Source organism: Ascaphus truei, chromosome 8 (assembly GCF_040206685.1).
Source record: "Ascaphus truei isolate aAscTru1 chromosome 8, aAscTru1.hap1, whole genome shotgun sequence".
NCBI lineage: Eukaryota > Metazoa > Chordata > Amphibia > Anura > Ascaphidae > Ascaphus > Ascaphus truei.
Window position 1 is genome coordinate 80883957 of NC_134490.1, and position 20954 is coordinate 80904910.

A 20954-nucleotide genomic window follows, 5' to 3' on the forward strand; every position below is an offset into this window, starting at 1 on the left:
GCTAATGACAGTTATCGACTATGGGGGCATAGTATACGGCTCGGCACCCCAAACCCACCTTGGCAAACTTGATACCCTCTACAATTCAATATGCCGTTTCGTTCTCCAATGCAACTACACCAGACATCACTGCAAATTGCTCAAAGAACTAGATTGGTCATCACTTGAGTCTAGGCGCAAAGTTCATCTTTCCTGTCTTGCTGTCCAAAATTTGCTGGGCAAGCTACCCATCTATCTATCTGAACAAGCTCCTCACCCCTACCACATGCAGCACTTAAAAGAGATCTGACTCCAAAAGACTGTTCATGGTCCCAAGGCTCAAAAAAGTATTCGACCGTTCCTCCTTCTCTTTCTGTGCCCCCCAAAACGGGAACAATCTACCAGAGACTCTCACATCCACCACAGTCTAAGTTCTTTCAAAACTAAAGCGGTCTCACATTTTAATCTGGTCTGTAACTGTTACTTACGCCTATGATATATATTTATAACTGTGCATGCAATGTCTTGTATATAATGTATACCCTGTTCACTTATGTAACTATTTGTAACCATGTATTTGTCTTAACTCTGTGCACAGGACATACTTGAATACGAGAGGTAACTCTCAACCTATTACTTCCTGGTAAAATATTTTATAAATACATTAATTAGCGCAGCCTAAGGCTGTGATGTATACCAGCTTCGGTAGGGCGCACTCCCTCTGGGTGATGCGAACACCCGAAACTGGCACTGCAGGCAGGAGACATCGGGAGGCAACAGGGAGGTGTGGCCATGACATCATGAGCGGTTCGCCCTCATTGGCTGATTGCTCAAATGATGTGGCCGTCGCTCCAGAAAATCAATTTCTTTTATCTGCTCGAAATTCACACGCTTGACTGCCTCGGTCGCACGCACCTGGTGTGCGCTCAGTGCAAAACATACGTTTGTTTTGGGGGCACGCGCCGGCCGCATTGGGTATAAGCACGACCTAAGCTACTTCCAACCCTTATGAGACCCTTTGTCATCCACTATTTAAATAGGGTTGTTTACAAACAGCACTGCATATGTTTCAACCCTTCCTTTACTACAATTTTGGAAATATGAAATATTGGATGTATTCAAAATAAAATGCACTGTACTTGCAGTTTTTTTTTTTTTTTTTTAATGCATTGGAGAACCTACATTTTGGATGTAGAATTAAAGATAAAATGGCATCCTATTGCAGGGTGTGAAACCTGCCATCTACCAATATCGGTATAATTATGGTGAGTTGCAGGCTAAGCTGGCATTGCCATCTTCCAGTTATGTCAGGACAATGAAGCTGCACAGGAATTCCATTCATGTTGGATTGGGTAGCACCGCTCCTCGTTCTCTAGCCGTGGATGCCTGCACAGAAAGTGCCTCTTCAATTCTTAGGCCGCGCTTATAGTCCTGGTGACGCGATGTCATCTGTCACCATTGTAGCAGCATTATTTTTGCCTGCTGTGTAGGAGATGAGATGGCGACCAGGGGGCGTGGCCGTGAGCAGTTCGCCCTCATTGGTGAACCGCTCACGTGCCCGCTGATGTCACACGGCGGTCGTCGGGGAAAAGAAATGTTCATTGACTTCCAGGATTTCCGCCGCGGTCGTGGCTACTGTAGGCGATATCCTTTTTAATTTGTTTTTATACGTACATAGTTACTGAAGGCTGCAAATTTATAAGACTGGAAAATGCTAATTGAGACACCAATTTGTACCTGGTAGACCATCTAAAGTAAGTCGCTGTCCTCGAGTACTGAAACTGCTTAATCTTTGTGTTTATATAATAGGGAATCCTTGGAAAAAGAAACGGAATTGATGGAAGATAGATGTGATGAAAGACTTGAGATCTTGCAGGACTTGGTCAGGAAACACTCCAATGATCAAGATTATGAAACTGAAGACGTCTCCGCTATAGAGGCAACTTCAGACCAGGTGTGTTACTCTTGTGGGTCTTATGCAATATGTTTACCCATGCTTGACGATTTTTAAAGGTGCAATTCCTTCTATTACCAAAGTGAATGAATTCCAATTGCATGTTTTAAGAGTTAGCTTTGTAATTGTTGCCTTTTTTAACCAAAATCTTGCACCTATATGTATTTTTTTTTCATTTGAATTCATTTTTGAAGTTCAAATTCAGAGGGGTTTGATTTCCCCCTGTCCCATTTACGCAAACATTTCCCTTTAGAAGCCCCCAAGAAATGAAACTGGCCAACTATGTGGAATTACACCTTCTTGCAACGTGCCTTAGATATTTTAATTGGGCTTAAATCTTCCTAACCTATGAAACAGCGGCTGTGGTGTCAAATGACTGATTCATTCAAATAGTGTGCCATTTGGAGACTAGTAATTCAGAGGCTTGCATTAAAGCATGGCTGAAAATGTTGTTCAATGAAATGGCAGCATAAAAAAAAATGACAAAATAAAGGGCGCTACTTAATTGTTTTAAAACTCATACATGCTGAATCTGATGGCCAATACAGCTATGGAAAAGACCTTAACCCATTTTAAATAAGCAAATACAACCCCTTAATGGTGCTGCTAATAAAAAATATTGTCCAGTCAGTTGTACTCCTATATCGTGCCGATGGGGTGTGCTGCCATGCGGGATTAAAGAAAAACCACTTGTGTGATGCTCAAACACATGGTAGATAATGCTGATAGATCTTAGAAATGAACAGAATCTTCAACGGTGTGCCCTTCCGGTAACAGAATGCACGAGTCTCAGATGTTCGATGTATTAACTGGAAAAAATCCCACTATGTGCTGTGGTGAAGATTTAACACTCTCTGGTGTCCAAAAAAATATACATCACTGAATAAGAAGGATAGACTCGCATATAAGTGCACTGTCTTGAAGTCAGGTTCCACTTGTCCTGAGGTACTTGGTGTGCATCCGCTTGAAGTTGATGACAGGAAAAAACGGAAAGGAAGGCAGAGCACTAAATCTCCATTAGAAAAAAAAATATTAGAGAAATCGTTCCCATTGTGAAAAAACATGGAAAATGTATTGGAACACAAACACAGACATATAGGCCATTTAACAGCACCTACGCGTTTCAGGCAAAAAGCCCTTTATCAAGGTAACTGAACAAACATTTACCGGAATGTTTAAATACCAACATTTTGTGCCGATCGATCCCATCCACTTCCTGGTGCGTCAAATGACACGGGATCTATGACGTCAGCGCGCAAACGTCAGTATTCAAATTATAAAAAACTTTATTAACAAACGCTATTGACAAAGTGAGCAATCCAGTAGGGTCTAATGAAAAATGGTTTTAAACAAAGAAACAGACATTAAAAAAGCTATTAAATAATCAAAATGTATAATTTCCCCAGAAAGGAATAAAAAACATAACAGCTGAAAAACAGCTGTCTGTGTATGTTTAACAAACCTAGACGAGATGAACCTAATACTGCATCAGTAAATAAAAACCTAAATGTATATATTCAATCAGTTTCCTTATAATGATGGTTATTAATTGGAGCTAATCAAATAGAGAATACTATAAATAGGTAAGAGAAAAAATAATCAATACCCAAATAAATGCTATCACAGCTAAAGCACAAAAGAAATGTATTATGACATACTCTGAAATATTATAAATGGACCATTCTTCTTAAGATAGACATTAATCATAAATATAATGTATCTGTGTATTACAATGTATATGAGATAAACAGAAGGGTGTTCAAAATATTCTTAATTGGAAAAATGAGAAAGAAACACCGACTGTTTTTTTTAATTTTTTTAATTATTATATATGAAGGCAGTGTGTGAACAAGAACCTGTAGATAATGATCCACATATCTCGATACTCCACCTCCCAAAGATCCAATACTAGAGACTATTGGCCTCCGGGGGGTGGGAGGGGAGGGGAGACCAACGTCTTATGGATCTTTGGGAGATGGTGAAAAATCGGGACAGTGAGATAGGCCTCAAAAAATAAACTCCAGTTCATTGGCATCCAATACTCCCAAAATAGAACCCTCTTCTAATAAGGCTTTATGTTCCCTTAAAATGGGAACAGTGGGATCTCCCGTAAAACCAAATTGGAGGACGTGTCATTAAGTTGACGGAGTGCCTCCCACACGTTTTTAAGGGCAGGCGGCTGCCATCCCAAACCCTTAGGCCGGGGCCAAGGTACAAAATACAGCGCTGTGCCGCACTGAGCCAGGAGACTTACCTCCTTCATCCGGCATGTGTGGGGCTTTGGTAGAATTTTCCGCAGGCGTGCAGAGGCGTGTGGAATTGCAGCCGACAGATCATTTAATTTTTCGCGCGGAGGACCGGTCACGTGACCGGCAAAATCCAATGGCACTCCATGACGTGGCGTGCTAGCCCCGCCTCCCACCTGCCTTACAAGCGCGCTCGCTGACGCTCATGCCAGGACACAAAAAAGCTCCTGCATGAGCGTCAGCACTGTATTTTGTACCATGGCCCCGGCCTTACTCAAGGGGATAGCGTTTGTTAGTTTTTTAGAATTTGAATACAGACGTTTGCGCGCTGACGTCATAGATCCCGCATAGATGCACCAGGAGGTGGATGGGATCGATCAGCGTGAAATTTCGGTATTTAAACATTCCGGTAAGTGTTTGTTCAGTTACCATGTTAAATGGCTTTTTTTTGCCTGAAACGCGTATGTGCTGTTAAATGGTCTGTGTGTGTGTGTGTTTTTGATCCAATACATTTTTCGTTTTTTTACTATGGGAACGATATCTCTGTAATATCATTTTTTCTTTTTTTTTTCTTCAATGGAGATGTAGTGCTCTGCCTTTCTGTTTTTTTCATGCGGGACTATGAAAAGGAAAACATGATGGTATAGTTGTGTTTTTGGAATAAAGCGGTACTGTAAATATTCACAGGTCTTCTATGCACTCGCATGCATTAGATAATTATCAGGTTCTTCAAAATATATTTTCCTAAAAGGTCACATATGAGAAGAACAGACATGCAAAGAATAGAGTAATGGGTTTTACTATTAATCTTACAAAACATACAACTGTGTGGGGAAAAACAAAACTCCCATCAGTCATCCTTCCGCAAAACAAATCTATTTTAAGGGGCGGAACAAGTACTGCTCAGTATGTGGCCTCAATCCCTCGCGTATCCACAAGGTTCTGTGTCACCTAATGAATTAATGACACTTTCTCGGGTTCTGCAGCCACCTTCCCACCCTACCATTACATAGTTGTCGATTCTGGCGTCTTTATCGCACATAAATAGATGCACCTGGCGGTTTTGGCCGAGATGCTGAGGAATTCCATGAACATGTCAGGGAAAATCCTTGGCATAGTCCATAGACGCTGTAATGGCGCATCGGATTAAAACGGCAGGATTCCCTGTGTTTGAATGGGACTTGCGCTGTGTGCATCCTACGGGACTGGAATCCCTTTTAAAACGCAGGGGCCCACACTGTGTTAATCTGATGGGCCATTACAGCGTCTATATACCACGTAGTTGTGCTCCCCATGGGCAAGAACATTTCAGCACTTTGTTTTTGAAGAGGATGGCTTTTTTTTTTTTTTGCTGCCTTTTTAATGACGCGATTTATTTCTTATATACTTTGTTTTGCAAGGTGGGGGGCGGCAGCATTCTGCTTGAAGAGTTCATTTGTCCTATGCAAGGTGACCTGGCAGAAATTAAGAAACAGGCCTTAGAGGCTCACCTCCAGATTGCATCAATTTCTGATGCTCCAGTTAACATTGCAGACTTGGAACAGAAGTTGACCCAGGGTGCATCTGAACTTTCTAAAACCCAAGAACAACTAAAGATGAAAATAAAGGGTAACATTCTTATTGATATTCTACAATAAGTATTTGTGTTTGCTGTTGTGTATGGAGTGATGCAAGGGACATCACTAGTGATCAAAATAGACACTAACCATTCATTATGTGTAGCCCAAACACACATGGTTTTGTGTGTGTAAATAACAGGATAGTTCATAGGATGTTGTCCCAGGTGGCTCAGTATCACCCCCAGGATCATTCTGGATAACACAAAGATGTGTCAGGAGCATTCCAATAAAAGATGCTGTAATTCTAGTCACAACTAAACGCAAAGAGCAGTGGGCAATGTTTTATTAGGCCCTCATGGCTGCTTGTCAAGCCCAAGGACTTTACCAAGGGCAATGTAGGCCTGAAATACATGCACATTTTATAAAAGTAAATACCCATTTGCTGTCAACGTTTCCCTTTTGATCACAATCCCTTAATGCCTTGGCAACGGATACCCCTTTGTTTGCTAATGGTTGAAGATAGGACGATTTGAAACCTAAATATTAGTTGTGATATATATATATATCTCATGTAACTAGTTAAAATAAGTAATTTAGTATTAAGTTGGGCTTTATATTGGATAATGATTAGCTGACTCTAAATCTGCTTGTCTAAAGCTTATCTTTGTCGACATGTTTTGTGAGATTTAGAAACTTGGTACATAATGTTTAATGTCTGCTGAGTTGAATAGTATATGATCTTGAGTTTGGAATCAAAGGTTAGTTAAATAGATAGTAGTAAAAGACAATACAATAGAGCGAGGTCTTGCAAAGATAAGAAACATAGGATTAACTATAGTTAGTGACCGAACAAAGAGGTTCTTTTAAATTAAAGTCAATTTCTAATGTTTGACTAAGAAGATTGAGCCGAAGGTGGGGAAAAACAGGTGATTGATATGTTAAGGAAATCTATAAATATTGTATTTGGATTTATAGAATCAGAATCATTTAACACCATCAAGCTAAGAACAACGAAGCTAAAGATTCTCCACTCTCTACCGTATTTCCTCGATTTGAAGACGCACCTTTTTTCCCAATTTCACATGTCTGAAATAGGGATGGGTCTTAGAATCGATGTACTAAACAAAAAAAACACAGCTAGGGGTGCGGCTGGAGATTCCAGCTGGGGATCTTCAGTGTGCAGGAACAGCATGGCTGCGATCACTGCACCCCTCCGCCTCAACCATGGTGCAGAGAGATCAGCTGGAGATGCCGGCCAGGGATCATTACAGGCGCCGATCACACGGCCCTCGCCCCTGTCATATCTCTGTGTGAACTGCAGGAGGTGAGAGGGAACTCTTGTGTCTGTGTGTGTCCCTTCAATCTCTCCCTCCCTTCCACTCCTTCCCCCCATTCTCTCCCTCTCCTCCATTCTCTTCTTTCCCCCATCCATTCTCTCTCTGCTCATCTGATTTTCTCTCTCCCTGCCTCCACCCTCCCAATTCTGCGTCTGATCTCTTTCCATTTCCATTTCTCTGTCTCTTCCCATTTCCATGTCTCTTTTTTTCTTTCCATTTCCATGTCTCTCTCCATTTCCATGTCTCTTTCCACTTCCATGTCTCTTTTTCTTTCCACTTCCATGTCTCTTTTTCATTCCACTTCCATGTCTCTTTTTCTTTCCACTTCCATGTCTCTTTTTCTTTCCACTTCCATGTCTCTTTTTCTTTCCACTTCCATGTCTCTTTTTCTTTCCACTTCCATGTCTCTTTTTCTTTCCACTTCCATGTCTCTTTTTCTTTCCACTGCCATGTCTCTTTTTCTTTCCACTGCCATGTCTCTCTTTCTTTCCACTTCCATGTCTCTCTTTTTCTTTCCACTTCCATGTCTCTCTTTTTCTTTCCACTTCCATGTCTCTCTTTTTCTTTCCACTTCCATGTCTCTCTTTTTCTTTCCACTTCCATGTCTCTCTTTTTCTTTCCCCTTTCCATGTCTCTCTTTTTCTTTCCCCTTTCCATGTCTCTCTTTTTCTTTCCCCTTTCCATGTCTCTCTTTTTCTTTCCCCTTTCCATGTCTCTTTCCCTTTCCATGTCTCTTTCCCTTTCCATGTCTCTTTCCCTTTCCATGTCTCTTTCCCTTTCCATGTCTCTTTCCCTTTCCATGTCTCTTTCCCTTTCCATGTCTCTCCAAGCGCTGAGCTTTGGTGAGTGTGGCCGTAGTGGCTGAAGTGATCTTTCCAAACAAGCTCCGCAGTAGCGTGGCCGCAGCATAAAGTTGTAGTGTAGATAAATGTCTGCTAGTTAAACAAACAAAAAAAAAAAATCTGCACATTTAATATAGTGGGGTTTCTCTCCCCCCCCCCCCAATTTTTTTTTATTAAATCATGGGTGCGTCTTACAATCAAGGAAATAGGGTAATTAAATTCTATATGCCTGAATGATGTAACTGACTGAAATAATGCTGTGAAAGATGTTTTCTATTGTGTCTGCATAAATTGAGAATAGAACCGGACTGTGGACTATTTTATATCTATCTATATATATATCTCTGAAAAAACAGGCGCACTCCTAGTGTGATAAAGTACAAAAAATATTTTATAGGCCTAAAACATATAAAAAAGCGCACTCACAAACAGAGCATAATATCAAGCATTTATGAGATATACTCAATCGCCATAGACTGCAGGGTTCCACACCAGCCATTCCTTTGGTGCCTCTGCTGTAACCGATCACTCTCCAAGAGGATGATGTCATCACTCAGCGTCTCATTGAAGGTTCCCTCCGGCAACAACACTCTTTGCTGGTATTAGCCATCTCATAAATGCTTGATATTATGCTCTGTTTGTGAGTGCGCTTTTTTATATGTTTTAGTCCTATAAAATATTTTTTGTACTTTATCACACTAGGAGTGCGCCTGTTTTTTTCTTGTTTTTTCAGATATCTATGGGATTTGGTGATCCATATATTCGGGCTGCAAATCTCCAGTGACTAATTACATTCGTGGACTCATTTGTGGACTGGTTTTATATATATATATATATATATATATATATATATATATATATATATATATATATATATATATATATATATATATATATATATATATATATATATATCTCATATAATATTATTGTATATGTTTTCAGTTATGCTTACGCCTTTAGGGATCTATTGGTTATAGCCTATTGCCATACTCTATCCAACATAGCCACATTTATATAAGATATATTCAGTATAGTACTAAGGCGCTACTCCAATTTGTTTGTTTATGTATACATGTACATGTATATGTTGGGACATTTATTTGCACCCATCTAATGAGCAAATGGTCCATAGACATTTTAGCACCCGCTCTAGAAGATAATTTGATAATGCAAAACCTGTTTTTATTCTCTCTAGAGTTGGAAACTGAGATTGATAAAAATAGTAAAACAACCATTCAACTAGGAGAGTGTCATATGGTATGTATTTTACAGCTATTGATTTATATTTTAGTGTATGTAACCCTCCCTTCCCGGCTCTAAAAGTGTTTTTACATCAGTCTCATGCCTTGTCGGGGTGCAGGCTGGATGTAGATGGAACAGTGTTGGGCGCCAGGAACTTTTATAGTACTAACAACAAGAGCTTTGACAGCCATTGATTATTCTTCTCACTTAAACTTTCTTCAGTTGCACATAAACTGATGACATTGCGGGGTTTGTACATAAAAGCTTCTTCAGGAGGTACTTAGACTTGTTTCTTCCCGTGTTAAATACAGCTCAACCCCGTTATAACACAATCCGGTAAAACGCGAATCCGCTTATACCGCGATGCAAACGTGGCTCCCAATTTTCGTATTTATGAATACTTTACAACACGATAATTGGTATCTTAAATACTTAATGTGCAATTGTATGCATTTTACAATAATTTCGAACTTGATCCGCTTATAATGCGATGTAATTCTTTGGACCCCAAGCACAGCGTTATAAGGGAGTTGAGCTGTATATTGGCCACCTATATAGTCTGTTATACTCCATTGCAACTGGGCCCCCCTCTGGCATTAGCTATGCTCTCTCATTGAGATCAGTATCCCAGTGCAAAATACTGGTACCTCTTCTATTCACACTAGGGGCCTCATGCAGAGAGCAGCGCTATTTAGAATTGGAGAGGGGAATAAAATGTAGCTTTTTTGGAGAGTATTTTTTTCCATATGCAGAAAGGGCATAAAACTGCATTTACAATCCTTTCTGCATATGGAGAGTTTCAACCAGCGCTATGAGCGCTGTTGAAACTAGTGGGGAAAAAATCGATTTTTTTTTTTCCCCTCCACCTGCCGCGGAGCGCCAGCTGCTTGGTGGAGAGGAAAAATGTTGAAAATCACACCATTTTTTTGGCGCTAACAGCCACTAGATGGCGATCGCGGCTCTCTGCATACGGCAGGAAAAAAAACTGGAGAGATTAGAAACTCTCCAGCCGCGCGGCGAATTTCAAGGGAAAAAAAATGGCGCTTTTTTTAAAACTTGCCTTTTTCGGCGGTTTAAAGCTCCATTTTCGCCGGCAAATGGCGAGATTCCTTTTAGCGCTGCTCTCTGCATGAGGCCCTAGGTTTGAGTTAGCTGAGGGACTCCCAATCTGGCTAAACCTGCCATTCCTCAGGGCTGCTACTTGGAGAACCCCATTGGGACATGCTTCCTCTTGGTGAATCTAGAGAGCTATCAAAATATATTACTATGGCTTCTAACTCAATAGGGCACTTTCCCTAACTACAAAACCACATTAGGGACAGGACAATATTAATATACTAATCTATACGCTGAAACCTATTTACGCGACTTCAATGTGAGGACCTTCAACTGCCACTCTGAGGACCAAAAGTCTAATCGTATATCGGGCTATTTTATACCCTGAGCGTGACATCACTGGTCACCGTGCCTAAAGTGGGCATGGCTTCTTTGAGGAGGCCAAGTCACTCGTTTACACCATGTGATTGGAGAGGAGCGTTATTCTGGGTGAGCCCACACAGTTATATAGTAGATGAGGTTGAAAAAAGACATACGTCCAAGTTCAACCTTTGCTAAATTTAGACAAGATACTTTATCCTATAGCTATGCTTCTTTATAGATAGAGGAAGGCAAACAAAAAAAACCCAGTGTCATATCATCCAGTTAATCATTTAAAGTTGCTAACCCCTCAACTGACCTAGTTATAGTGGTGGGGCGGGGTGGGTCACTACATGTAATATAGTATATAATATAGGATACTTGCTCTCTGACGCACAATATTGTTTTGCACTTATTGAATGCTTTAACAGTAAAAATAAGTTCCTGTTTTCTAATTATCATTTTTTTTTTAAGAAACTTTCTTCTCAAAAGCAGCAAATTGATGAGCTGATGGGTATAATTCAACAAAAGGAATCTGCAACTGAGAGGTTGGAAACACTTGTGGCTCAATGGGAAGCCAAGTTTGAAGATTATGTAAGTTAATATTTGTGGCTGTCTAGAAATATGACCTTTTATGTTCCCTAAATGTTTGCTGCAACTCCGATTTCTTATTTTAAGTTATTCTTCAAGAAGGGGTTGCATTCACGGGTAGAGAAATACAAAATGTAATTTCTTCTACTGTTCCTTTTTCTATCAGAATGGAGAAGCCCTGTCCATAGTTACTTTGCTCGCACCATTTATGATCAGGCAGTTACTTTTGCTTGTTTTTTGTTTCATCGTATGTTACGACTGGAATAAAACCCTGTACACTATATTTTATAGTTGGGTCAGTAGTCCTTTTTTGTTAAAATAAAAGTCAATTAAAGCCATACCTATAGATTCTACACAAACCTCATTATAACCAATTGGTTCAATTAAGTTTACGTCAAAACATGTAACTTGCAGAGCCCATTGTGAGGCTTTTTATAAAGGGATTCGGAAATGTTTTTATATGCCCATTTCATATTTAATCAACTGCTTTTATGACCCACAACATCCTAAAATATAATCAGTTTGTCCGGTAAAACGGACACCTCAACCAATTTTAGATGTTTGCCTATTTTATCAAATTATCTCAAGTCTAAATCTGTGTTTGAAAGTAAATGGATTTTCTTATGAGCCTTTAGGTACTGCAATGTATGGACCTTTGTGTATTTTAGGTTCTGTCCTTGCTACTTTCTGGTCCATTTTAATTCCCTTTGGACACCGTTAAACCACTAGAAAAAAGTTCAAATTGTGGGTGCAATTTGCAACAATTTAAATGTTTCTTCAAAAATCTAGACTTTAAACTCACCTTATACTAGTTGCTTTTTTTTTTTTTTTTACAGGACAAAACTATGAATGACATCAAAGGAGAAATGGTGAAAAGTAGCAGTGGAGCGAACAAAAACTGTGATCCCACAGAGCGTGCGGTTCCCAGACGAAAGCGCCCACCAGAGAACCAAAATGCCTTACAGGATCAGCCTCCTACAAAGAAAGGTACCCATGCTGAGCAGCAAAGCGCGAAAATCCCTTTCCCCTGTGTCTCAATGCAAAGACAGAAGGCGGCCGAACGCAGGCTTTATCGTCTAAACAGAAGAAAGCCTGTTACTGCCAGCAACGTAGAAAAGGGAATGCCGAATTTTTTCACCTGTTTTATTGACACCTGACTCATCCGTTTAAAATTATTTTGTTTATGAATATAATAAAACACTTGCTTTTGTACCTTCGGCTTCTCCCTTCGCTGTTTTGTTTTAATAAGAATTAACCTTTCCATGTTTGTTTGCCCTATAAATGTAGCATCTTTGCACGCTATCACTGGTAATTCTTAATCTCAAATATGAAAATCAAGCTTGCGATTTAGACTTGTTATATCAGGTATTTTTTTTAAAATAATTAAATAAGCCGTTTCCTAGAAACATAGATTTCCTTGCTCTTTGGCTATATATAGTTCCTTGCTTATCTGAGCAATGGCATTTCATTCGTAAATGTGAAGATAGTGGTTTCAGCTGCAGCTAAGAGTTTCATTTAGTATGCTTATAAATTTTCTTTAAAGCCTATTTTAGAGGTTACTGCAAAAACAAACATGTACGCTTATGGTGTAAGGATGAATCAAATACACGACTATTTAATACATGTGAACGATAAATTTGAGGAATCAATATAGCAATATATTTTACAAGATGAATGACATTTCACACATACCTCATAATCCTAAAACCAGCTTGATTTTCATAGCTTCAACATCTTCCAGTCTTGTTTGCTGTGCATGAACTAACCTTAGACAAATAGTTTTAACTCGGTTGCATGGCCATCCCAACGCTTAGTTGTAACTGTAGTGGAATGTCTTCTGACTTTTTGGGATCACCCATGCTCCTATTTTGCGACTTAAAGCAGCAATCCTGCCAAAAAATCTAATTGTTTTACATAATTGGATCATAGGGGCACTTCAGCGCCGGAGAGCCCCTATTTTCTGAAGCCGGCCCCCCTCATTTCTTGAGATTATTAGTGAAGATGCTGGTGCTCCTCGTAGAGGAGACATCGCCTGTGGTGTCGACCCAATAGGAAGCGGCAACAAATTGCATTGCTGATTCCTATTGGTCATTGGATCTAATGGGATTTGGCAGTCCTATTGTTTCCCTAGGAGGGAACTTCAAACCCGGTATCTACACTGGTAAGTATCTTGTGAAAGGGAGCACTGAAAATAGTGTTCTTCAGCACCACTTCCCACCAGTGGTTCCCGTTATGTAATAAAGCGGGGCTGCTGCTTTACACAGCTTCCGTTCCCAGTGCTCTTATTACAGGTCTACATTTTTGCAACCTGTTGATCTTCCCACTTAGATATTCTATTACGTTTTCCGTACATCCTGGCAGTGTCGGCCCTCGCTATGGAAAAGGGTATTGAATTTTCATTGACCATTTACAATGGTCATATTTCTTTTAAAAATGCATTGTATTTTTCTTTAAAATGTAGTTGGCATATTTGAAGAAAGCAGAACGATCTACTACCTACTGAAATATTTTCACTTTGTTCTTAAACAGTTGTCAATGACAAATAGTTTAATCTGGTTTTGTTCTTAAAGTTGAATCATTTCACATTTTATGGTAGTAACCGGCCAGGTTTGGTTTAAAGTTGCATAGAAATATAACAAGGCACCATTGTTGCAGCGTGACTGAAGACTCAAATCTTGCACAAGAAAAATTATAAAGCCTCTGTTTGAAGTGGTCCAATTCTTGACACTTATAGGAATTCCATCTTGCAATCGGAGACTAGCGGCCCATGATGAATTTAGTTAATAAAAACATCTGTGTTCCAGTTTCGATGAAACACACTGGTTTTTATTGTGTAAGTCTTAAACGAGTCAGAGAGAAACTCAACCACATATGATGACTGCTAGAACGCAGGGCTATCCTTCATATGTCCTTGGCATGCTTTGCCCTTAATCTATTGGGAGATTAGGGGGACAGCCACCATCAATTCTGTCTTGTCCGCATACTAGATAAGAGCTCTGCATGCACCAGATACAGCCGACCTCGTTTTTCTTAAAGATCTGTGCTTTCATTTTGTCTTTATTCTGTAGTTAGAAATATTACAAGTTAAAGATTTCCACTGTATTGCAACGCCTGTATATATTGTCTGCATTTAAGCCTCGGGAATTCACCTTTGGGCGGTTCTCAACAGCACGTGCTGACTTGGGTACAGTCGGAAACAATGAAGGTGGTGGTAGATACTGCGGTGCCCTGTCTCAGAGTTGAGGTTTGAAAGCGAAAAGTTTGTAGATGAAAATATTTTCTAGAACAAATATAGCTTCTTTATGCAGAAACTAAATGAACATGTGGTAGATTTTACTAAAGGAGTTCTGAAGAGATGTTGGTGTATAAAAGTATACCATAACCCATATATTTGATTTTTATTACATAGTTAAAATAAGTGTTGCTATTCTTGTGTGGGGCACAACTTTGATCATGTCTCTGCTATTCCCTGCATTGAGATTACTGTGCTACCATTGTGCATAATATGTTGTGGCGTGTGCACCAGTAAAATAGGATCCTGTCTTTTATTGAGGTCTATACAATAGACTTTCACATATCTATTGGTTCCACCGGTATCTGGACAGATGAGGCTGAATATGTACTTTTTTAGTTTAATAGTGTATGGGATTTGAGGGCCGCATTTAAAAAAAAAAAAAAAGTAAAATTTAAGCTCATTTGATTTAATTCAATTCATCACGGACATAATGATTTAATGCATGCTGTAAAACTAAAATGGCATAGAGGTCGGTTAATTCTTGGACACTACTTGACTTCAGGAATCGTAAGTATAAATCTGGCTCTTTCTTTCAGTTTTGAGATGGACACCTTTTTTCATATACATAAAGAGTACTTGTCAATTCATTAGGTATATTATGTCACAAAAGGTTGCCATCCCTGTATGTACTGTACATGTTACTATGACATGAAGTATTTCTAATTTATGCACTCTGTGGTTTTTATGCCACTGGTTCTATTCTGATTGTTTCACAGTAATGACTTCTAATTGGCTAACCTAATACATTACATTTAGAGGAATAAACGCCAGAACCTTGTATAATATGGAAGTTTCATGAAGCTGTCTACACCATGGCAACGATCTGTCTTTTGGACTGCATATGATCTCATTATGGAGGGCTATTTACAAGATCGAAGGCTTGGTTTTGTTTCACTCATCTACAAATCATGCCCTCAAATGTAGGTATTTTTGACTTGACAAAATTGTTCACTTTTTTTCCTTTGTAGAACTTGTTGAAAATATTGGCATAAACATGGCAACAGACCGAATGCAAATAAATGTTGATAAAAACACAGAGGCAGTAAGAACTTTGCAAGAAGAAAAAGAGGCTTTAGAAAAAGGTCTATCTGATATGAACAAAGAACTGAAAGATGAAAAAGCAGGAAAAGAACATTACAGGGCCCAGGTATCCAACCTCAAGCAGACTATTCATTCATTAGAAGACAAACTTGCTGGAGTTGATGAACAGGCCATGCAGATGGAATCCAAAAATAAAAACATGATATCTGAGCTGCAGACATACAAAGATCTCAATCTCAATCTTGAAGGAACTGTTAAGATCTTAATGAATGAGGTAGATCAGAGCAAACTGAATATTGCTAACAAAGTGGTACAAATCAGAACAATTCAAAGCAAGATAGATGAGTTTGGCAAAATGGGGATAAAACAAGGGGCTGTTGACTTAGATTATTTGTGTCGTAGTGACTTTATGGATGAAAGCAATCTAAACCAGGGAAATCGCTCAATGACTGGTCAGAAGGAGGAGATCAAAGACCCTGGTGAAGACACTGGTTTTTACAGTGCTATTGAAGGTTTGTGGAAAGAATGCCAACGGGTTCTTAAGGAGTCTTCTAAAAAGAACCAGCTGATCCAACAACTTGAGCAAAATCTGGATAACTTAAGCAGTGAAATTGCTTTGCTTAAACATGAATATGGCCTTCTAAAACTCAAGCTAAGTGATGTTTCTGCCCAAGATTGCTTGCTGAAGGAAAAAGATGACCTTATTATCCAGCTCAGAGGTCAGTTGTCGGAGAGCACCAATCTCCTAGAGACTGAAAGTAACCGAGAAACCGACTTGGAAAAGGAAATACTAGAACTTAAAAATCAAGTTGGTGTTGGAAATCAGCAGATAAGGGAATTGGAACACACCGTGGGTTCTTATAAGGAGAAATGTGAGAAGCCGAGTCGTTTGGAAGAGCAGAACAGAGAAAATGTTTCTCTCATTCGGATGCTGGAAAAACGTTTGGAAGAAGCCCATATGAAACATGTAGACTGTGAGAAAAACTTCAAGATGGTAAACGATGAGAAAATAAACGTAGTACAGAAAATGACAGATGTGCAGAATAAACTTACAGATGTTGAAAATTCTCTTCGTGAGAGAGGCAAACAACTAGAACAGTCTGAAGAAGCTGAACAGTAAGTTGAATAATTTCTGATCTATTAAAGTTTGTTTACTTTTAAACCAAATCTTGTGCTTGAGGGTAGGAGTTTAGGAAATCGAGACAAAATCAACTATTTTTGTTTTATTTGTCGTGAATTAGCTATTGATCTCAGTTGTCAAGTGCACTTGTAGCATTTGATGGTGGTTTTAACAGGAACTGTCTACAACGTGATCATAAGAAATTCGTGTTTCTGATATTGTTGATTTGCTATCTTCAGATGGAAAGCAATCATGTCTGTACCATCAAAAACATTTTGTTTAAATCCCCTCTATTTCTCTTGAGGTTAAAGAGAGACCTTTCACAGCGTTCCACTGAAGTGCAAATGTTACAGCTCCATCTCCAGAGAAAGGGAGAGGATTACACTGAGCTGAAAAATAAACTAGCTGACACCAAAAAACAAATACAGCAGGTGGAGAGAGAGGTTGGTGACTTTATTTATATTCCGCGGGCAGGATTTAAGTAACACAATATTATAAAGTGTTTCTAGCAATGATGGTTAAATAGAGTTGTTCCAACTGACAGAATAATGCTTTCTAAATGTGGGGTTTTGAAGTATCATGTATACATTACAAGTTTTTGAAGATGAAACTTTGGGCCGCCTTCTGCTAAACAGTAACATCTGTAAGGCACATGGAAAACCCATTAGTGAATGGGCTTTCCATGCACAGCACAGCTGCTAACATGTGACCCCATTGTCTGAAAAATATCTTCCCAGCCCACATCAATTAGGAGATGTCACAGTTGTCCAGTAAGTTATCACTCTCCTAAATCATGTATAGTATAACAATATTTGCTCATGGGATATTATTACATGGAAGGTTTTTTGTCAGTTTTAAGTAATATGTTTCTATAGTACAAGAAATCTAAGTGCTTATTCCAAGTTCTTGACATGAAGACATTACAAAATATTTTCTAAATGAGAACGATCTGTCCATCTATATAGACCATCGAGAATCTAGAATGATCTCTCTAGTACGTGATCAAATAAGATATCTGAGTTTCAGTAACCCATTAACATAGTGCACAAACACGCGTTGGGGAGGGGCTCTGTCATATCTGCCATCAATTAAAAGATAAGCGGTCCAATAATTAGAATGCTAAGAAAACGTGTGTGTGTGTGTGTTGAAATCAGAATTTATGCAAACCATGTATTATATAGGTTTCTGCAATGCGTGAAGAAAAAAAGCTTCTATCCAACAAAGTTAGCGAATATGAAAAATTAAAAAAACAGATGTCTTGTGAATTGGAAATTAAGCAGCGTACAATTCAGCAACTCAAAAAGGTATCTTTTTCACTTAATACTTTACCATGACCTTTTCCTTTCGATGTTGTTATTGTATGTGTTAAACCAATGTAAATGAATGAACAATAATACAGATGGGAAAAATATGCAATCAAATATAGAATAGTCAGTTACGGGTAAAATAGCAGTTTGGGGAAATTACAGAGACAAAGAAGAATAGAAAAGGTAAGAATACTTCATTGTAAAAGTCCATTTACTTATGCCCATAATTGTTGAATGATACATTTATAGCCGCTATGAGACTCATTAAAGGAACATTGTGTTGATTTCAGCTCTGGGGACCCCCTGCTCCCCGGGATACTTGCATGGGAAGGCGATGCTGGTATCTCGGTCCTGTTTAAAGATACCAGCATCACACGGTGGGCAATGGGAAACTGCAAGGGATGATCTTACGGCTTCATAGGCCGCGATTATAGTTGCCGCGCGACGAAGCGCATGACGTCACGCGGGACTGTCGTTCGCGTGAAACATGCACTGGAGGTGATGGGGAACCGTTTACGTGACTCGCCCGTCGCACCCAAAAAATAATTTGTATTTTCAAATATCGATTGCTGTGCAGTGTTCGCACGCGCTATGGGCGGCCTTATTGAGGAACACACATTGGTATTCGCGGCGCGCAAGCGGCCACTATAATCACGGCCTTGTGACACGGGCCCTTTAAACAGACATTTTCTGTGCTACCGGCAGCCCCTTCAGTTGTAATTATCCAGAACCTGCTTAAACCTAGCTTACATTTTATTTTAAACCCCAGGAGGTATTGCAACCTGAAACGCTTGCTCATTTAAAAAATAAATAAAAACATGGTTTAATGCACTTTAATTTTCTGATCTTTTTAAAGCACCTTTTTTATCACATATAACATGCTCTTGAGATCGATAATGTAGAATCTTTGCGTTTTGGTCATTATGCAGGTACACAAATGTAGAGTATGATCTAATTCAGGGGTGCACAAACTTTACCCTCCCTCCCTCGCGCCCCCCTCCTTACCTTACCTTCAGGGTCATTTGACGCCAAAGACAAGGGATGTCAGAGGCCGCACATGATTTCCCCCTCCCCCCCCCCTCCCCCGGCATTTAATTTAAATGCACTGGGGCAGAGCGTGGGGCCTCTAACAGCCACAAGCTCCCCCCCCCCACCCCCCAGAAAAGCCCCCCAGTTTGCACACCTCTGATCTAACTTATCCTCTGTCTACTTTCTAATGAAACTAACCTTAAATATGAGCATGCATTGTACAATATCGAGCTTTTTTTAAATTGTGTAATTATTTCTAGGCGGAGTCTCTAGGTAAATTCCCGGAGCCTTTTTTGGTTACAGGCAGTGGCGGTTTTCCCGTTAGGCCCCGGCCGGGGACGGCAAAAATGTCTGCCCTATATACATTTGCCGCGCTCTCGGGCCCAATGGGAAAGCATTTGCATGTGGTGGCGGCGTCCTTGCCGCCGCGCTCCTTTAGAATCGCAGCATCAAATTACACTGCGGACGTCGTGTCACACGGCGTCTCGCTGCCAAATGACATCATGCCGTGCAACGTCACATTGGTGACAACCGCCATCATTTAACACTGCAATTCAGATGGAGAAGCGGGGCGGCAGCAAAGAGGCGGCTGCCACAGATAAGTGCCATGGGCAGCGGATTTGGGTTACAGGTGATGCCTTCTCTGCCTAATCCTTATTTCCTCAAGCCCCTATAGGCAAGCCTATTCTGTAGAAGGGTTTTTTGTACCCTATTGGCGCGAGTACAAAGCGGGGAAAGCGATTAACAAAATACACACCAGAACTTGAATAGGTCCTGTGTTATAGCATTTTCTCTTCAGAAAATTATAATATATGTCTAAAATTGTCTACAGATACAGGATATAATTGTAAAATGCCCCATAATTTCTCTAGTGTATAAATTGTAAAGTGCATAACACCTGTATTAAGATGATGGTAATACGGATGTTTGTGCGAATTCCTGTTAAATTGAGAAATAATTTCATGAAGCAACAGCTTTTATTTTGCGATTTTGCTTTAGTCATATTTTATTCCCATAAATTATTTTGGAATAAGTGCTGATGGTCATTGACTTTTTTTTCATTCATTAGGAACAGCTTGATGAGAAAATAGGAGAGACCATGCATCTGTACCAGAAGTCATGTCAAGGTAATGGATTGAATATCTGTGTAATCAATGTGGTTTGCATGAAATTTACCCAAGGGAAAAAACATTGACACTAATATAACACAAGTGCTACTGGTTTGGAAGTCTGTTTTCTTATGCAAAGTCTCCAGCTGATGGAATGCACATTTGAATGCTCCTGGTACAAGACAGAATATGACCCAGGAAAACCTTAATCTGCAGTATAACAGAAACCATTTGATGTTGAACTATACAGTCAATGTATTCATTGTCTCCTTGTGCACTGAGCTGAGAACTTAGGCTAAAACGTTATTTTCTTATGTGATGGGGTTGTGGTGTGGCAGGGGTGTAACCCCCCCCCTAACCGCCCCCCCCCCCCCAACCCTGACTTTAAAAGAAATGGAAAACCAATAATAGGGAAAGTAATATTACAATTGCTATATACCCAAATAAACCACAGAGCTTAAAATGACAAAACATAAAAATGACAAATACTCTTCATATTCTAAAGAAGTGAGCTACTTTATGACAGATCATTTTTAATTTGTGGCATGGGTAGGAGGTTGAAAAGCTCACATTTGAAGACTATATTAAAGGTATTTAAAAAAAAAAAAAAAAAGTATGTTCCACAAAAAAAAAAAAATCTAAAAGAATGCTTGGAAATACTTTTTAAAACTGAGAGGCTCCAGTAAAACATGATTAGTAATTGATAAATAACTCTGGTTATTAAGAAAGATTCTGTAATGGGACAGAGACGTTAATTAATAAATACATCTTTGTTATTCAAAGTAACCCGAGAGTGCGTAGTATAATTTACATATACGCAAATTATACTACGGGGTGTCTGCACATCCCATATCCCTGTGATGGGCTGAATAGCCTGTCAGTCA

General features: G+C 39.4%; 1 protein-coding gene across 2 annotated transcripts in view; it reads left to right on the forward strand.

The window, feature by feature from the left end:
* Nucleotides 1–20954, forward strand: part of KIF20B (kinesin family member 20B) — an 83408-nt gene that overhangs the window by 31924 nt on the left and 30530 nt on the right. For both annotated transcript variants that reach the window (XM_075612841.1, XM_075612842.1), the window contains exons 15-23: nt 1789–1933; nt 5580–5787; nt 9116–9177; nt 11053–11172; nt 12006–12156; nt 15433–16621; nt 16930–17068; nt 17807–17929; nt 20031–20088. In XM_075612841.1, the coding sequence (XP_075468956.1) occupies nt 1789–1933; nt 5580–5787; nt 9116–9177; nt 11053–11172; nt 12006–12156; nt 15433–16621; nt 16930–17068; nt 17807–17929; nt 20031–20088 (2195 nt within the window). The remainder of the gene's footprint in view (nt 1–1788; nt 1934–5579; nt 5788–9115; nt 9178–11052; nt 11173–12005; nt 12157–15432; nt 16622–16929; nt 17069–17806; nt 17930–20030; nt 20089–20954) is intronic.